This window comes from Malurus melanocephalus, unplaced genomic scaffold, assembly GCF_030028575.1.
Source record: "Malurus melanocephalus ecotype Western Australia unplaced genomic scaffold, MMel_1.1 scaffold_505, whole genome shotgun sequence".
NCBI classification, from domain to species: domain Eukaryota; kingdom Metazoa; phylum Chordata; class Aves; order Passeriformes; family Maluridae; genus Malurus; species Malurus melanocephalus.
The window spans coordinates 29,599-47,382 of NW_026623737.1; the positions used below are offsets into that span (position 1 = coordinate 29,599).

At 49.0% G+C, this 17,784-nt stretch overlaps 1 protein-coding gene across 1 annotated transcript in view; it reads left to right on the plus strand.

The window, feature by feature from the left end:
* Positions 1-15,363, plus strand: part of KIF23 (kinesin family member 23) — a 16,490-nt gene extending 1,127 nt beyond the window's left edge. Inside the window, exons 2-23 of the mRNA XM_057381322.1 lie at positions 94-222; positions 1,132-1,237; positions 1,708-1,844; positions 2,447-2,556; positions 3,330-3,500; positions 4,482-4,523; positions 5,227-5,339; positions 5,632-5,753; positions 6,174-6,276; positions 6,566-6,645; positions 6,735-6,854; positions 7,302-7,461; positions 8,208-8,375; positions 8,596-8,753; positions 8,985-9,158; positions 9,690-9,869; positions 10,123-10,395; positions 11,909-12,139; positions 12,906-12,988; positions 13,284-13,365; positions 13,630-13,700; positions 14,530-15,363. Of these exons, the coding sequence (XP_057237305.1) occupies positions 94-222; positions 1,132-1,237; positions 1,708-1,844; positions 2,447-2,556; positions 3,330-3,500; positions 4,482-4,523; positions 5,227-5,339; positions 5,632-5,753; positions 6,174-6,276; positions 6,566-6,645; positions 6,735-6,854; positions 7,302-7,461; positions 8,208-8,375; positions 8,596-8,753; positions 8,985-9,158; positions 9,690-9,869; positions 10,123-10,395; positions 11,909-12,139; positions 12,906-12,988; positions 13,284-13,365; positions 13,630-13,700; positions 14,530-14,545 (2,829 nt within the window). The 3' untranslated portion in view covers positions 14,546-15,363. The remainder of the gene's footprint in view (positions 1-93; positions 223-1,131; positions 1,238-1,707; positions 1,845-2,446; positions 2,557-3,329; positions 3,501-4,481; positions 4,524-5,226; positions 5,340-5,631; positions 5,754-6,173; positions 6,277-6,565; positions 6,646-6,734; positions 6,855-7,301; positions 7,462-8,207; positions 8,376-8,595; positions 8,754-8,984; positions 9,159-9,689; positions 9,870-10,122; positions 10,396-11,908; positions 12,140-12,905; positions 12,989-13,283; positions 13,366-13,629; positions 13,701-14,529) is intronic.
* Positions 15,364-17,784: the final 2,421 nt, after the last annotated feature.

Sequence of the window (17,784 nt, forward strand, 5' to 3'; positions counted from 1 at the left end):
CCCCCTGATTCCCAGCATTCCCATTCCAGGTTTATTGCCGGGTGCTGGGCGATTCACCCCGATCCCCCCTGATTCCCACCATTCCCATTCCAGGTTTACTGCCGGGTGCGGCCGCTGAGCCGCGCGGACCAGGAATGCTGCATCGAGGTGATCAACGAGACCACGGTGCAGATCCACCCGCCCGAGGGCTACCGGGTGTTCCGCAATGGCGAGTACCGCGAGGTGAGGGGTCGGGATCGTGGCATGGGCTGCATTCCAGTCGGCAATTCGCCTGGAATCAGTGCCCCATCCTTGGAGGTGTTCAAGGAAGTTATTGGAGAAACCTGGCTTAGTGGGAGGTGTCCCTGTCCATCATCTTCAAGGTCTCTTYCTGCCCCAACCATTCTGGAATTCCAGGCATCCAGCCCTTTTTCCCTGTTTTCCACATTTCCCCCTGGTTTGTGGGACTTGCAMAGTGCAAAATCAGAATGTTTTCAACCCCTAAAAAGATCTATGGTTAAAAAAAATCACTTCCCTAAACATAAAATAYGCGGAAGTGACCTAAAAGCTGATCCCATTCCACAGCAGGGACACCTTCCCCTATCCCAGGGTGCTCTAAMCTGGCCTTGGACACTTCCAGGGATGARGAATCCACAACTTTGTGYAGGAATGTTAGCTGGGGTGCAGAATATTTATTTTCCAATTTCAGCCTGGAAAATTCACATGGGAAGTGCATTAAGKTTTAAATAAAACAGGAAAAGTTTARTTAMATTTTAGTAAATGAAGTTCTTCAGAAACTTAAAATTCAGATGTTTGCCTAAGCAAGTGTTATGGTGGAAAAATGACCAGGTTAGTTTTTTTTTTAAAGCAGATGGAAATTTAGGACTGGAAAATGAATGTGTTCCATGTGATCTAAGCAACTATTTAGATGAGAAGACTTAAAATCTGTCTAAATAAAATTAAATGAAGGAACAGCTCCCCTTTGGCCATGGCGGATGCTCCTTTGCTCAGTGTTTGTGTGGATTATGGTGGGGACTCAAAGGAAATCTGAGTTCAAAGTTGTATATTGGGARTTCCCTGTTCCATGGGATCCYTGTGGATGATCCTGGCCGGGCAGCYGGAGGTCCAGGATGGTTTTCCYTGTCTTGGCAGACCCAGTATTCCTTCAAGGAGGTGTTTGGCACCCAGGTGGTGCAGAAGGAGCTCTTTGACGTGGTGGCCAAACCTCTGGTGGAGGATCTGATCCGYGGCAAAAATGGTGAGAAAAGTTTTGTCCTGTGTCCCTTCCCTGTCCCTCAAGTGTCTCCCATTCCCAGGATTTCATGGCTCCCAAGGTTTCTTACCTTGTTTGCTTGGAATTGTGCCTCAGTTCCTCATACAATGGAAACTCTTAAACCTATTTATGGAACAGGAATTTGTGGAATAGGTCATGGAATCYGGRAATGGTTGGGGTGGGAAGGGATGATYCAGTCCCAKGGGCAGGGRYGCCTTCCRCTATCCCAAGTTGCTCCAAATCCSATCCAGCCTGGCCTGGAATATTSCARGGATGGCACAACCTGTGCCAGGGCTGATTTTTGGCTTCYAGGTGGATCTTGGAGAATGATGAGGGATATTCCCAGTTTTTGTGATGATCAGCGAGGGCTGCAAGCACCTTGGATTGCCGGGACCATCAGAACCATTGTTTTTTCCCCAATCCCGTTGCTGAACCCCTTTCCCTGCCCTTCCCAGGTCTCCTGTTCACCTACGGAGTGACGGGCAGTGGGAAGACCCACACCATGACGGGCTCCCCAGGGGATGGGGGCCTCCTGCCCCGCTGCCTGGCCATGATCTTCAACAGCATCGGGCCCTTCCAGGCCAAGAGATTCGTGAGTGGCTCCCCTGGATCTTCCCCACAGCATTCCCAGAAATCCCTGGGGAATGGGGTCTGCTCCAAACAAACCTGGCCTGGGACTGGAGGGCTTGGGAGAGAAATAACCCAACCCCTTGGGATGTGAGGAGCAGGGCCAAGGATGATCTGTGCTCTGGTTGTCCTTAAATAGCTGTTCATTCTTAAATTAAAAATAATTAAATAGAAAACKTCCTGAGTTCTGGAATGAGCTCCACAAAATCCAAAAGCCACAGGAATCCATCTCCAAAATCACAGGATCATTAAAGTTGGGAAAGACCTCCAGGTTTGAGTCCAACCTTTGATCACCACCTTGTCGCCAAATAACAGAGATTGGGAGGCTTTTCCTAAAATTCCTCGGAATTTTCGGTATCTAAATATATCGAAATAATCCTAGAATTCTCGTTTGGAGTTTTAATCATGTATTTTTTCGGGAATAGTTTCTGTCGGATCTGGGTGGGTTGAGTGGCAGTATTAATTAATACCAGCCTAATCAGGGTAGTTAATTACCTTATCAAATCATGGTTGACTGGCCAGCACAGAATGTCTGAACTGGCTGGAATTCCTGGATTTTCCCTGCAGGTTTTCAAGYTGGATGACAAGAACGGGGTGGATGTGCAGAGCGAGGTAGAGGCTCTGCTGGAGCGCCAGAGGAGAGAGGCCCTGCCTGTCCCAAAAACTCCAGCTGGGAAGTGAGTGACTCCAGGAAAAGGCAGAGGGAATTCATTCCRTGGAAATGAGACTCTTTAGGGGGGKTTTGATTCCTTTTGSRCTCYTCTCTTGAAGAAATGAAAAAAAAMTTGGAAATTCCCAAYTGAAAGGAACCTTAAAGTCRATTTTGTCCCATGGTCAGGGATATTTATAATAATAATGTTAATGGAAAATGAGTRTATCCTATGTGGTTTGAATAGTTTAGATAAGCAGAATTAGGATCAGCCTATTTTTGGTACATATTGATTTATTTATTTATTATCAATGTGATTCTTTTAGGGTGGTTTTGATTTCTTTTGGCCTCCTCCCTTTAAGAAATGAAAAAAAATTGCAATTGAAAGGGACATTAAAATTGATTGCATTCCAAACCCTGCAATTGGCAGGGATATTAATGATAATTAATAAAATATTAATGGGAATTGAGTGCATTCCATGTGGTTTGAGCAGTTATTTAGGTGAGCAGAATTAGAATCAGCCAACTTTTTCTACCCATTAAACTGGGACTAGAATGCTGTGGCTTTGAGTAAGAATTTCCATAGAATTTCCTCAGTTGGATCATGGAATTCCAGCTGTGGAATTTCCTCAGTTGGATGATGGAATTTCAAYTCCTGGCCCTGCAYAGGACAYCCCAAACCCCTGAATTTTTCCGAATTTTGGGCATTTCCCCACCCCACCCCTGCAGATCCGCGCTGAGCCACCCCAGCACGTGCCAGCTCCCGGGAATTCCAGCCTGATCCCATTGTGTTTCCTGCAGGAGACAGCTGGATCCGGAATTTGCTGACATGATCAACGTGCAGGATCACTGCCGGGTGGAGGATGTGGATGAGGACAATGTCTACGGCGTCTTCGTGTCCTACATCGAGATCTACAACAACTACATCTACGACCTGCTGGAGGAGACACCTCTGGAATCCATCAAACCCAAGTGAGTCAGAATCCRGGATTTGGGAATCCGGGATTTTCCACAGAATGGGATTAGGGAATCAGCACCAAACCACTGCAATAGGGGGATGAGGGCAATCCATACCATCATCTATGACATGCTGGAGGAGGCTCCTCTGGAACCAATCAAATCCAAGGGAGTTGGGAATCTGGGATTTTCCATTCGTCAGTGGAAGGGGTGGATGAGGACAATTCTGCATTGTCCCACATTGATATCTGTGACCTCCCTTTGAATCCATCAAACCCAAGGGAGTTTGGGAATTCCCATATTCCCAATCCAGGTTTTTTCCCAGACCCTTCTGTAGAATCTCCACTATGGATTTTTGGCTGTAATCTTAATGATCCTGGCTCCAAATTCCTGGGAATCACTGTTAAAAACACATGGAAAGGAATATTCCAGACAGGAATATTTCAGTGGTGGTGACCAAGACTTGGCACTCCCTTCCTCRTTAGGATGGGTGATTAATAAGCAAATCTTTAATTAATTAGGCAGTTGTATCCATTGAAATTCCCAATCTATTCCTGCTGTTCCAACAGGTGATTCCAACTTAGACTAAGCCATTCCAGAGCTTTTTTCCCCACAAACAGTGAAAAACACTGTTTTAGTGCTCTATATTTCCATATCATTCCTGATATCTGTAATTCCCATAAACCCAGAGATTATTTTTCTCTTCCATGAAATTAGGGATATTTTTCCAAAGATGTGCACTCGTTATGCCTAAAATTAGTGGGAAAAATCTGTGAATTTGACTTTTGATCCATTTATTGAAATTCCAACCCATTAGAGGAATCCATCAGTCCTATGTTCATTAAGTGGCTGCTAAATGGTTTGGTGCTTATTCCCAAAACCCATTCCAGGAAAAATCTTGGATGATTTCTTCCTTCGGAAGCTGCGGTGTTTGAGAGATGGGAAGATTTGGGGCAGAAATCRAGGATTTAATGTTTTTCCCCGTTTTTTTGGTAGGTGGAACAGTTGCAACACCCCAGTGAGAAATGGAGACTTTGTGTATGTCCAKCATGTTATTCCCAATATTCCAGTAGCCTTTTCCTTGAGTAGAAGCAGAAAATTCCGTTTTCCTTGCTTTTCCTAGTAAATGTAGGATGCTGTCCTTGCTTCTGTGTGCTTGTAGAAAGCAATAGCTGCCACCACCAAAGCAATTAATTGCAATTAAATGGCTGCTAATTAGAGCGGGAGCTGGAGTGTCACTAATCCTGCCTGTGTGTCCRTGTTTGTGTTCCCTCTTCCAGCTTTTATATGGAGAATTGAACKTTTCCCCCAGAATCTGGACCTTTTTCCCCTGAACTTTGCCCTTTTCCTCTCAGAATTTTGACTTTTCCCTTGGACTTTTTGACCTTTACCCTCGCAATTTTTGACCTTTACCCTCAGAAATTTTGACCTTTTCACTTGGAATTTTGGCATTTTCCCCAGAATTTTTGACCCTCTTCCCTGGAATTTTTGACCTTTTCCCTCCAGAATTTTTGACATTTTTCCTCATAATTTTTGACGTTTTTCCCTCAGAATTTTTGTCATTTTCTCCCAGAATTTTTGTCCTTTTCTCCCAGAATTTTTGTCCTTTTTCTCTGGAATTTTTGACATTTCCCTCAGAATTTTGACATTTTCCCTCCAAATTTTGACCTCCAACAAAATCTTCACAGCACGAAATTCTAATGGGATTAATTTGTTTTCCCTCTTTCCTGCTACCCCAAAGACCTCCCCAGTCCAAAATCCTCCGTGAAGACCAGAACCACAACATGTACGTCACAGGCTGCACGGAGGTGGAGGTCAAATCCACCGAGGAAGCTTTTGAGGTCTTTTGGAGAGGTAAATCTTGGAATCCAGGGCTGCTCCCTCATYCCAGCCCCTTAAACATTATCCATGAGCRAGGGGAATTCTGCTGGATYGGCTCCATCCAACCTGGCCTTGGGATGRAGCATCCCCAGCATCCCTGGGTGTTTGGGGCCTCCCCATTCCCACCCCTTCCCAATATCAGGGAGTCAAGAATAGCAGCCGGGAAATCCCTCACACGCTGATGCTGGGATGGGTGGGAAATGTGGGGAAGTGGTGGGATTTTGGGAATGTGGTGGGATTTTGGGAATGTGGTGTGTTGGAGCAGGGCAGAAGAAGAGGCGCATCGCCAACACGCAGCTGAACCGGGAATCCAGCCGCTCCCACTCCGTGTTCATCATCAAACTGGCGCAGGCGCCGCTGGATGCGGATGGGGACAATGTGCTCCAGGTAGGCTCCCTGGGAATTATCCCATGGGAATTTTGGGGAGGTTGCCTTGGAAACAGCTCCTGGGCCTYGAGTTTGGAGGGGACAGAACAAACTTTTTTTCTGGCATGGAAATGGTGCTAAAACACTGCTGATTCCTTKGGTTTTCACCTTTTCCTTTGTTGGGAATCTTAAAATTTTGGGGATTTGAATGATACAGCTGCTTTCAATCCTGTGGCCTGAGGGATCTGCTCCACCTCTTCCCTAAAAAAGCCGGTGCAGCTTTTCCCAAAAGAAGCCAGTACAGCTCCCTGTGCTRTACAAATCCCTCTGAGCTTGCATTTAACACATTCTTTGGAATTGGGTTTTGGGATAAGGTGTCCCCTACCCCATTAGACGGAATCTTGGGGGATTCAGGCTCATGGGATTTGTTCTGGATCCCAGGAAAAGGAGCAGATCACGCTSAGCCAGCTGTCCCTGGTGGATCTGGCCGGAAGTGAGAGGACCAACAGGACCAAAGCTGAAGGGAACCGGCTCAGGGAAGCAGGTAGGAAGCAGCCTAATTAACTCTGCTAATTAAATCTGCTAATTAAGCTCCTGCTAATCCTGTCTCTTAGGGAAGAATCCCAGGAACTGTTGAAATTCTCTGCTAGGATCAGTTAGGATTTGATGACCTGAAATCTTCCCCTTTGGAAAGCAGTTTGCAGTGGCATTTCTAGCACTTCAATTAATCAGAGCAATTATCATTAATTAGGCACTTTATTCTTCTGAATAATTTGGGAACGTGRTCCAAGGGGCTGCTCATGGAGTTTTTTCTGTGTCTTTGCTCTTTTTAGGGAATATCAACCAGTCATTAATGACATTGAGGACATGCATCGAGGTTCTCCGGGAAAACCAATTGTATGGGACAAACAAGGTGGGCATCCCTTAATTAATTAMTTATTCTTTAATTTGATCGTCTGGATAAGGCAAACTCACTGGAAATTCCCTGGGCTTTGTTCCCAGATGGTTCCATACAGAGATTCCAAACTGACTCATCTCTTCAAGAACTATTTTGACGGAGAAGGGAAGGTTCGGATGATTGTGTGTGTGAATCCCAAGGCTGAGGACTATGAGGAAAGCCTGGTAAATTCCCTTTTTCCATYCCTTCCTGCTCCTTTTTCCTGTTTCTTCCTGAATTCTTCTACTCCAAAAGATACAAGGAATAACAATTGTTTGAGCACCTCCGTTACAATTTTGTAAGATAAATCTTCCCTYCAAATCTGATTTTTCCTGTTGAAATTACTTCTGTTCCTTGTTCTGGAAGCAGGGAATGCTTTCCTTACTCCCACAATTCCATAGAGCCATATGGAGGTACTTAATCCCTGCTATTCCAAGAATTCCAGCTGTCTCTTCCYGAGGTTTTGTGCCTCCTTTGGCAGATGTTCCTGGGAAGGTTTCTGGATGATCCCAAACCTCAAATCTTTGAGATTTTAGCCAGAAAATTCTCCCTTTCCCATTTTTAGTGACCCAAGCCCTGCTTCCAAAGGCAGATCCAGTTGCTCCTGGTGGTTTTTTCCCGTTTTTTTGCAGCAAGTGATGCGCTTTGCAGAGATGACCCAGGAGGTGGAGGTGGCCAGGCCCGTGGACAGGCCCCTGTGTGGGCTCACTCCGGGCCGGCGCTTCCGGAACCAGGCATTCCGGGAGGAGCTGTCCCGGAAACTCGAGATGAGGGGCGGCCCTGTGGGAGGAGGTGAGCACTGGAGTGGGGAATTGTGCTCTGGGAATGTTCACCTGGAATGGGGAAACTCCAGRGAGAGCTCARAGCCCCTTGCAGGGACTAAAGGGGCTCCAGGAGAGCTGGAGAGGGAMTGGGGACAAGRSATGGAGGGGCAGACACAGGGAATGGCTTCCTACTGGAAAAGGGGAAATTTAGATGGATATTGGGAATTCCCAGAGAAGCTGTGGCTGCTCCTGGATCCCTGGCAGTGCCCAAGGCCAGTTGGACCCTGGGACAGCAGGAGCTGTTCCTGCCCACAGAGCAGGATCACTTCAGTGTCCTTTCCAACCCAAACCATTCCATAATTCCATGATTCCAGCAGTTTTCTGTTAGRAATTCAAGGCTGAGAATTCAATTTTAAGCCAACTCTGAGCCTTCACAGTGCCAAGGCAGCCCCAGGGCCCTGGGAGCCTTCCCACTCTGCAGTGTCCCTGTAGAATCTCCAAGGAATTCCATGGGATTGGGATRGATCCATGCTCCCAATATTGCAGCTCCTGGCAGGAAATGGTGCCAAGGGAATTGTGGGATGTTCCTGTACATTCAGGACCCGTTTTCAGGGTCAAACAAAAAGTCAAGGATGTCACATTGGATCCTTTCCCAACCCTGGCACCTCTTGGGAAACTTCCAGCTCCCATCAATGATTCCCAGTCCTGCTCCAGGATCCAGACTGATATCCATTGGAATTTCCCCCTCCTGCTGACACATTTCCCATCCCACAGAGCCGGAGGAGCAATCGGCAGCGGAGCTGTTTTTCCAGAGGCTCCCTCCCCTGCCTTCCTGCGAGCTCCTGGACATCAACGACGACCAAACACTCCCGAAGCTGATCGAGGCCCTGGAGCAGCGCCACCACATGAGGCAGCTGCTGGCAGAGGAATTTGCCAAAAATGGTAGGAATTTGCCAAAAATTGGAACATCAGGACAAAGCTCAGATTTGGTGCCATTTTTACTCCTCAAGGGAACCCTTCTGTCCCGGTTTTCTTGTCTGGATTAATCATTTCAGCCTTTTTTTGAGCAATTTTAGGCTTTAAGTTGGTTGGGAAAAAGCAGAACTTGGGATATGATGGAGATAAGGGAGATGAAAGCTAAAATATCATCATTCTCTTCCAGTTCTTGCCTTTAAAACCATGCTGCAAGAATTTGAATCCAGCGTTGCATCCAAAGAAAACTATATCCAAGGAAAACTGGCTGAAAAGGAGAAAACCATAACAGGGCAGAAGACAGAGCTGGAACGCCAGGAGAAGAAGATTAAAACCTTGGAATACAAGGTCAGTGGGGTGGTTTTGGAGTAGAAATCCCATTTTTTATGGATTATTTAGCAAATTTCTTGCCATCAGAAATAAATACTTTGTGGGGAATTTTCGCCAAGCACTTTTTTTACAAGGTGAGGCTTTGAAAGCACCAAACTGGGCGATTCTGATTAAAACCATGGATTTCTGGTGAAATATAATCAGGAATTCCCAGTCTGGAATTCCCAAACCCTTCCCCTCTTCCCACAGATCGAGATTTTGGAGAGGACRGCCACGATTTACGAGGAGGACAAGMGGAACCTGCAGCAGGAGCTGGAGAGCCAGAGCCAGAAGCTGCAGCGGCAGGCGTCGGACAAGAGGCGGCTGGAGGCCCGGCTCCAGGGAATGGTGGCCGAGACCACCAGCAAGTGGGAAAAGGAATGTGTGAGTGCCGGGAATCCGGGGAAAACTTGGAAAAATAGGATTTGGGGTTTGGGTGTGGGCTGCTTGGAAGGAGGGGTTTTGTTGCGCTGTTGTTTGGGGAATCATGGGTTGGGAATTGCTCTTTGGCCATGTGGAGTGTCTTGGTCAGCGCTGCTGGAAGGGAAGGGAAAAAGAAAAGAATGGAAGGGAGTGGAATGGAAGGGAATGGAAAGGAAAGAAGGAAGGGAACAGCCAGGAGGTGTCAGGCTCTAATCCAAGGAAAAAAGCAGCAGGATGAGAAGGAACWGCCTCAGACTGTGTYAGGGGAGGCTCAGGTTGRATATTGGGAACATCTCCCCATGGATAGGGCTGTTAGGATTGGAAGGGGCTGCCCAGGGARGTTCAGAGTCCCCATCCCTGGAGGTGTCTGAGGAATTCCTGGATGTGGCACTCAGARCTCTGGGCTGGATTCAGTCCTGGCTTGGATTTGGTGAGCTTGGAGAGCTTTTCCAACCTCCAGCATTCCCTCTTTTCCCACTGCTGTCCCGGCAGGAGCGGCGTGTAGCCGCCAAGCAGCTGGAGATGCAGAACAAGCTGTGGGTGAAGGACGAGAAGCTGAAGCAGCTCAAGGCCATCGTCACCGAGCCCAAGGCCGAGCGGCCGGAGAGGCCTTCCCGGGAGCGGGACCGGGAGAAGCCTCTCCAGAGATCCGTGTCTCCCTCTCCATTGCCTGTAAGTCACTCCCAAACACTCCTGGATTTAGGGAAAAGCATTTTTAAGGTTGAAGTGCAGACATTTTAGCCCTTAGTAGTGCCCAAGCACAGAGTGTGAGCAGCTTGCTTTGAATCCCTGTCTCTTGCTGTTCATTCTTTATCCATTCTCCCACCTCCTGATATCCTCAGGGATGGGAAATCCCTGGATTCTGTGTCTCTGTCAGATTGCTGTGTGTCTCCCRTGTCTCACTGCCTCTCTCCCTTCTCTCCAGAGCTGTGCTGAGCTGGCTGAGGCTGAGCCCAGCCCGGCCCCCAGGCGCTCTAACTCCTGTAGCAGCATCTCTGTGGCCTCCTGCGTGCTGCAGTGGGAGCAGAAGGGCCCTTCCTACAAGCAAGGCACTCCCAAATCCAGGAATAAAGCAGGAGCAGAGCCAGGCAGAGGCAGGCCCAGCCCCGGCAGGAGGAGAGGGCTGCGCCAGCCGGGAACGCCGGAGGTGCCGGGGGCTGGCGAGGAGGGCGAGCAGGAAGAGGAACACAGCTGCAGGGTTAGTCCTGGCCTAGGCCGGGCCTAGGGAGTCCCTGAGCCCGCTTGACGTAGAGTAGAGCTGTTCCTGAATCTGCCCTGCTGTTCCCAAATCCGCCCTGCTGTTCCTGAATCCTCCCTGCTGTTCCCAAATCCTGGAGCCAGGCTGCACTCAGCCCTCTGGCTCTTCAGAGATCCTTGGAAGTTTAGAATTCCCACTTTTAGGAAGCTCAGAGGTGGCTGCGCTCTGCTCTAGCCAGGGGTGTCCTCATGGTTTCCCCCGTGTTTCCCCGGTGTTTCCCTCGCCCCAGTGTTTCCCTCGCCCCGGTGTTTCCCTTGCCCTGATGCTTTCCTTCCTTTTCCCTCCTGTCTCCTCAAATCCATCCTGCAATTTCCCAGCTTCCAGGGTGCTTTGGGAGCTTGTCCTGCCTGGAAACATTTCCTGGATGAACCTCTCACTYGTGTGCCTCAGCTTTAACTCTTCCAAGGGATTTGAACCCTTCCCTAATTCCTGTGAAAATGGGGGATTCCACTGCTTCTCTTGTGTTGCCCCATTTGATAGCATTCCTATAAATCCCAGATTGTGCATCCCCAGCTCCTGACAGCAGGGAAGTTTATCATGTCATGATCCTGGATGGGGAATGCGACAGATTGGACACAAATTCCCAAAAAATAGGAATTGGCCTGGAATAGTCCATGAATGATTCGATGCCCAACAAATGGGAATTGGCCTGGAATATTCCAAGAATAATTTGATACCAAGCTCATKGTGGTGCCTTCAGGATTCAACCCAAGGGCACTTTGGGACATTTGAGAAGAGCTTTACCAACCACAGATTTCCTCCTTGAGGAAACTTTCCTGGATGTAGAATGTGACGGATTGGACAAAATCGGAATTGGTCTGGAATATTCCATGAATAATTCAATGCCAGGCTCATGGTGGTTGCCTTCAGGATTCAACCCAAAGCCCAAAGCTTTGTAGTTCTCCCAAACCCCTCCCAGCCGGCCTCAGCATTCCCTGTGTGCTCATTCCCATTTTGTTCCATTCCCTGTGTGCTCATTCCCATTCTGTCCAATTCCCTGTGTGCTCATTCCCATTCTGTCCAATTCCCTGTGTGCTCATTCCCATTGTCCCATTCCCTGGGTGCTCATTCCCATTCTGTCCCATTTCCCATGCGCTCATTCCCATTCTTTCCCATTCCCTGGGTGCTCATTTCCATTGTCCCATTCCCCGTGTGCTCAGTCCCATTCTGCCCCATTCCCTGTGTGCTCATTCCCTGTGTGCACATTCCCACTGTGTCCCTCATTCCCTGTGCGCTCATTGCCTGTGTGCTCATTCCCATTCCTTCCCTGGGTTCTCATTCCCATTCTGTCCCATTCCCTGTGTGCTCATTCCCATTATCCCATTCCCTGTGCGCTCATTCCCATTCTGTCCCTCATTCCCTGTGCACTCATTCCTGTTGTGTCCCATTCCCATGTGCTCGTTCCCATTCTGTCCCATTGCCCTGTGCTCATTCCCGTTTCCCGTGTTCCCAGAGTGCTCCGGCGGTGCGGCTCCGATCCCGGCGTTCCCGCTCGGCCGGGGAGCGCTGGGTGGATCACCGGCCCCCGACGAACATCCCCACGGAGACGCTGCTGCAGCCGCACGTGCCCAAGGCCATCACGGTGGGYGCCCCCAGCGAGCGGGCGCTGGCACGATGTGACCGCTACCTGCTCACCCACCAGGAGCTGGCCTCYGACGGCGAGATCCGCACCAAGCTCTTCAAGGTGAGCCTCAGGAATGGGAATGGCCGTGGGAATGGGAAGAGAATAGGAATGGGAATGCGACATCAGAATCGCCGGTGTTCCATTTGGGGCAACCACAGTTGGGTTCTCCTTGGGAATTCTTGGCTTGAGCACGGTTGCTYTGTGCTCGAAACTGTTCCAGGCTGGTTCATCTCAGCATTTTCCATCAGGAATGTTTTCATGGAAAAGGGTGGTCAGGCATTGGAACTGCCCAGGGAGGTTTGGAGTTCCCATCCCTAGAGGTGTCCAGGGAATTCCTGAATGTGACACTCAGAGCTCTGGGCAGGGTGAATCCATGTTGAATCTGATGRTCCTGGAGATCTTTTCCAACCTCAGGGATTCCAGGATTCCCTGAAARTAAGGAGCAGGGCTGTGATGGAATCCCCATCTCTGGGGGGGATCCCATTAAAAATCCCATGGATGTGGCACCTGGGGACAGCCTTTAGTGCTGCACTGATGGTTGGATCATCCTAAAATTGTTGTTTTCCAACAACAATTCCATGATCCCATGGTTTGTGGAATCCCATGACTTGCAGATTCCCCTATTTTTGTGGGTTCCACAATTCACAGATGATTTTTGGGATCCCATGATCTGTGGAATTCCACAACTTACACGTTTTCCTGTGGCAAAAGGGAAAGAGAAATGGGAAGCGCCTGTTTCTGTCCCCCTCTCCTCGCTCTGGAATTCTGGGGATGAATCCCGGCATTGTTCCTGTCCCAATTCCGCTTTTCCGCGTCCCCATTCCAGGGGGACGTTATCCAGACTCGGGGCGGTGGCCAGGCTGTGCAGTTCACAGACATCGAGACCCTCAAGCAGGAATCTCCCACGGGGTGAGTTGAGCTTCAGGAATTCTGGAATTCCAAAGGTTCCTGTCATGGAACCTTTCATTTCAGCGTCTGGAATCGCGGAATTCAGGGAGTGCATGTGGAACTGCCAGATGATCAGATGGTGCAACAGGAAAATCCAACTTGGAATCCTAGAAATGCAGCTTGGAGAAATTCAGGGAAGCTAGAGATGCTGCCAAATCCAAGATTTATCCAGGAAGAATAAAAAGTGTTCTCTTTTTTCTGGGAATGTCCTTAATTCCATGRGTTTGTGTTCTGTTCCCACATTTTCCTCATCCAGGCGGAAGCGCCGCTCGTCCCCTCCTGATCCCGATCCTGCTGGGGACACTGCRGACTCGGAATGGACAGACGTGGAAACCAGGGTGAGCTGGGAGGGAAAAGGGAATGTCTCATCCCTGATCCTGGAATTYGGGATGGGCTGGATGGGAAGGACACGGAACTCATCCCATTCCAGCCTTTCCATGGGCGGGGCCAGCTCCCACTATCCCAGGCTGCTCCAGCCAACCCSGCCTTGGATATTCCAGGGATCCAGGGGAGCCCAAAGCTGTTCTGGATGAGAATTTGGGATAATGCCGGGAGCTGGGAATGGTGGGAAGAGTGGATCCTGACTTTGGGTGTATTCCCAGTGTTCCGTGGCCGTGGAGATGAGGGCGGGATCGGCTCTGGGACCGGGATACGAGCACCACGCCCAGCCCAAGTGAGTGCTCCTGGAATTCTTCCTGTCAACTCTGAAATGTTGGGAATGTTTTCCCCCATGCCTTTGCTGCCCTTTCTGCTTTTGGTTTGCATTCCCAAGTGGAATAGGGTTGGAAATGGCTGTGGGAATGCCCTGGATCCCTTCTCCTGCCCCCTTCCCAGATGTTGAGAGCAAGGAATGCTCATTTGATCCATTGGGAAATTCCTGTTTCTCAGGATTCCAACTCCCTGTGAAACAGGGAAGAGGGATTGGGGGTGGAATTCCTTCCCACAGCTCAYATTCCAGCTAATAATTATGGAACCAGGAAGGAAGCATGGAGAATTCCCTCTTTCCCACATTACTAATAAGGCATCCCTGGGAATTCCAGCTCCATGCTCAGTCCATGGAAGTGCTCCTGCAATGCTGCTTCTCCTTTTCTGGTAACTTCCAAACTCAGGGAATATTTCCCCCCTGGATTTGCTGYGCTTCCCACTTTTGGCTTGCATTCCCCAGTGGAATGGGGTCAGGAATGACTGTGGGAATGCCCTGGATTCCCTTTCCCAGATGCCGAAAGCAAGGAATGCTCATTGGATTCATTGGCAAATTTTCTCAGGATTCCAATTCCCTGKGGGAAGAGGGAATTGAAGGATTGGAATCCAACTTGGTGCGATGCTCCCACTGCCTAAAAATCCAAGGAAAAGAGGACTTCTGAGATTCCTTGGATTACATGTTGGGTTTTTCAGGAGGTGTGGGATTTGGGGGTGGAAAAACCTGGGAATGGGGTGTCGGCCACTCCCAAAATTCCTCTGCATGRACCCTGAGAGTTCTTTGTGGCTCTTTCCCGTTTCAGGCGCAGGAAGCCCTGACCTTGTCCCGCTGGAATCGYGGATTTTCCCAGCCTGAGGAATTCCCTGCTGCCACTGTTCCTCAGGAACTGCTTTGTGCTCATGCTGGGAGGTTTTTTAGAGAAGCTGGGAAGCGCTTCCATGGGTGATCCCAAAGAAGTTACGGATGGATGTGTCCTTTTCCACAGATTCCAGGAAGTCCTGAAGGTCCCTCTGGAATTCTGTATCCTTAGAGATAGAACCACAAGGCTTTTCTCTTGGAGCTTTTCCCAGCTTTTTCCCAGTTTTTCGGTCCCAAATCCATCTTTCTTGGTCATGCCCTCTTTCCGGGGCCTCCCTCTGGAGCAGCCTCAAGTGCAGCCATTGTGGAGCTGCAGTCGAGCACTTTAAGGGTGTTTTTGGCCATTCCCAATTTTATCGGAACCAGGAAAAGCTTGGGAAGAYGGATTTCTGCTGGAAAGGATGAATTTGGAATATTTCAAGTGKGAAGGAGYTGTCAGGACAGTCCAGAGTCCCCAAAATCCYGCTTGGAATTTAGTGGGGGTTCAACATCCAACCTGCTTGGGCATGCAAGGAAATGATGGAATGTTTTCCATCTGGGAATTGAGGGAGAAGTGGGATTTCCTCACGGGTGGGGTGGGAATGTGTGTGTGTCCCTGCAAACGTGTTCAATAAATCCTTTTATTCCATACYCTCCTCCTGGGATTTAGGGAATGCTGAGGGCTCATCCCAGATTTTTGCACAAGCATGGGATTTTTTTGGGATCATTCCAGGTGTTCAATCCTGGAATCTGCTTGGATCCAGAGACAGGAYTGGGACAATTTCAGCTTCAGGTCTGCAGAGTTGATTTGGGGGCATTTTATGGGATTGCCTGGATTTGAGGAATTCCAGCCTAAGGAAAAGCTGTTCTTCCTAAGGTTTGGAATCACCACATCCCAAAAGGGCCTGGTTTGGGAAAAACTTGGAGATGATCCTATTCCAGCCATTCCAAGGACAGGGACACTTCCCATTATYCCAGGGTGCTYCAACCTGGCCTTGGGCMGTCCAGTGATCCAGGGGCAGCCACAGCTTCTCTGGGAATTCCAGCCCAGACCCTCTCAGCCAGGAATTCCTTCCCAAGATCCCACCCCAGTCTCCCCTTTCCCAGTGGGAAGCCATTCCCTGTGTCCTGTCYCTCCATCCCTTGTCCCCAGTCCCTCTCCAGCTCTCMTGGAGCCCCTTTAGGCCCTGGAGGGGGCTCCGAGGATTCCCTGGATCCTTCCCTTTTCCRGGGGAACATTCCCAGCTCTCCCAGCCTGGCTTCAACCAGAGGGGGGCAAGGGAGAGGTTTTTCCACCCCTAAAGAATTCCATGAGCTCCAGGGGCAGCTCCCGGCCCGATCCCTGGGAAGCAGCTCTCCCGGAGCACCGCTAGGTGGGGTGGGAGCACCGCCGGGAATGGCGCTGCATCCCGAGCCTTTCCTGGTGGGACACGGGCTTTGGRKTGGGACCRGGARYGGCTCCTCTCYTTGGAATATGCCCAGCCTGGAATAYTCCTTGGAATASCCCCCTTGGAATCACTGCTTCCCTGGTCCCAGTCCCCTTTCTGCCGTTTGCTGCTTCCCTGTGGATGGATTGGGATAATTGCTGGAAATGGGGGAAAACATTTGGAAAGGCTCAGATTTGTGGGATCTAAAGGAATGAAAATAATGAATCCATGAATGAGGAACAAACACATCCTGGATTTAGATTCGACTACTGCGGTAATGGGAGAAGTCCTACTGGAAGTGTTCCTTAGGAAAACTGGGATACACGAGGGATTGGTGCTCAGAGCTTTGCATGGAGAAGGTTTGGATGCAGGAAATGTCTGGAAAAGCAACAGGAATTCTGATTTAGCTCCCCAAATGCTCCTTTTTATATCCCTGCCGTCTCAGGCCAGGTGGATCTTTCCCAGCCTTTTCCCAGATCTGTGTTTTCCCTGGAATTCTTCCTGTGGAAGGCGGAAGTTGTTAAAACACTGAGCAAACAGCTCCCGCAAACCCCGTTTTCCCAGKAAAGGTCAATCCCTGTTATCCTGGGAAAGGTCAATCCTGAGAGCAAACAAACCTGGGAAAGGYGGATCCGGCCTTGCCGGGAGGAGGGAGGGGCAGGGCTTGGCTGGAGTCGGGAATTTCATGGAATCATGGAATGGTTTGGGTTGGAGGGATCTTAAATCAGATCCCTCTATCCCAGGGTGCTCCAACCTGGCCTTGGGTATTCCAGAGATCCAGGGGCAGCCACAGCTCCTCTGGGAATTCCATCCCAGCCAGGAATTCCTTCCCAATATCCCACCTGTGCCTGCCCCATCCTTGGATGTGTCCAAAGCAAAAAAAAATTGGATCATAATAATATTTTAAACATAATCCCGATATTTCAGTGATCAGAGAAAAGGTTGGCTGTGGAATCAGATCTGAAGAGAGCTGGAAAACAATTCCACAGGCACTAGAAAACAATTCCACAGGCACTTGGAAAACACAATTCCATGTCCACTTGGAGAAATTCCATTGGAAAATGAGGCAAAGTAAATATTTACTCCAGCCTGGCCAATCCAAACGTTTGATTGCAGTGGGAATTCTTCCCTCTGGAATGTTCATTCCTGTGTCTGCTGTGTTAATAAACAGTGGGAAGGAGCTCCCATATTCCTGCTTTTCCCCCTCCCCGACGCTCCCACCTCTTCTCTAAACACAGATCCCTCTTTTTAATAAATTCCTGGGATGCAAATGAGTTTCCCAATAATGAGGAATTAATGTTATCCAATCGGCATTCCTGCTGTATCCCAATGTCAACAGAGCCTTTCCAAACACTCAGAGCCGCCATCTGCAGATGCAGAGGGGATGGAAAAAACAGCAAAATCCAAATGAGGAGAAATTATCCATGAATTTGGGCTGGGTGCTCTTCCAAAGGTATCCAAAGGATGCCGGGCTGGGATAACTCCACCTGCTCCACCACAATTCTTATGGTAATTTTGGTTTTTTTTTTTATTTTTAATTACTTTTTTTTTTAATTATTTATTTTTTTTTTAATTTTCATTATAATTTAATTCCCTTTTCTCCTGCCCCACATGTTGGAGGTGAAGTGTTGGATTTGCAGCTCTGGGGACTCCTCCAGGTTTTCTCCAGCAGATCCCAGACTCACTCTGATCCCTTTAATTCCAGGAAAATTTCCACTTTATCCAAAGCCAGGTTTATCAGGACAGAGTGGGCAGCGAAATCCAGGCCTTTATCCCAAAAATCTGTCCGTGGA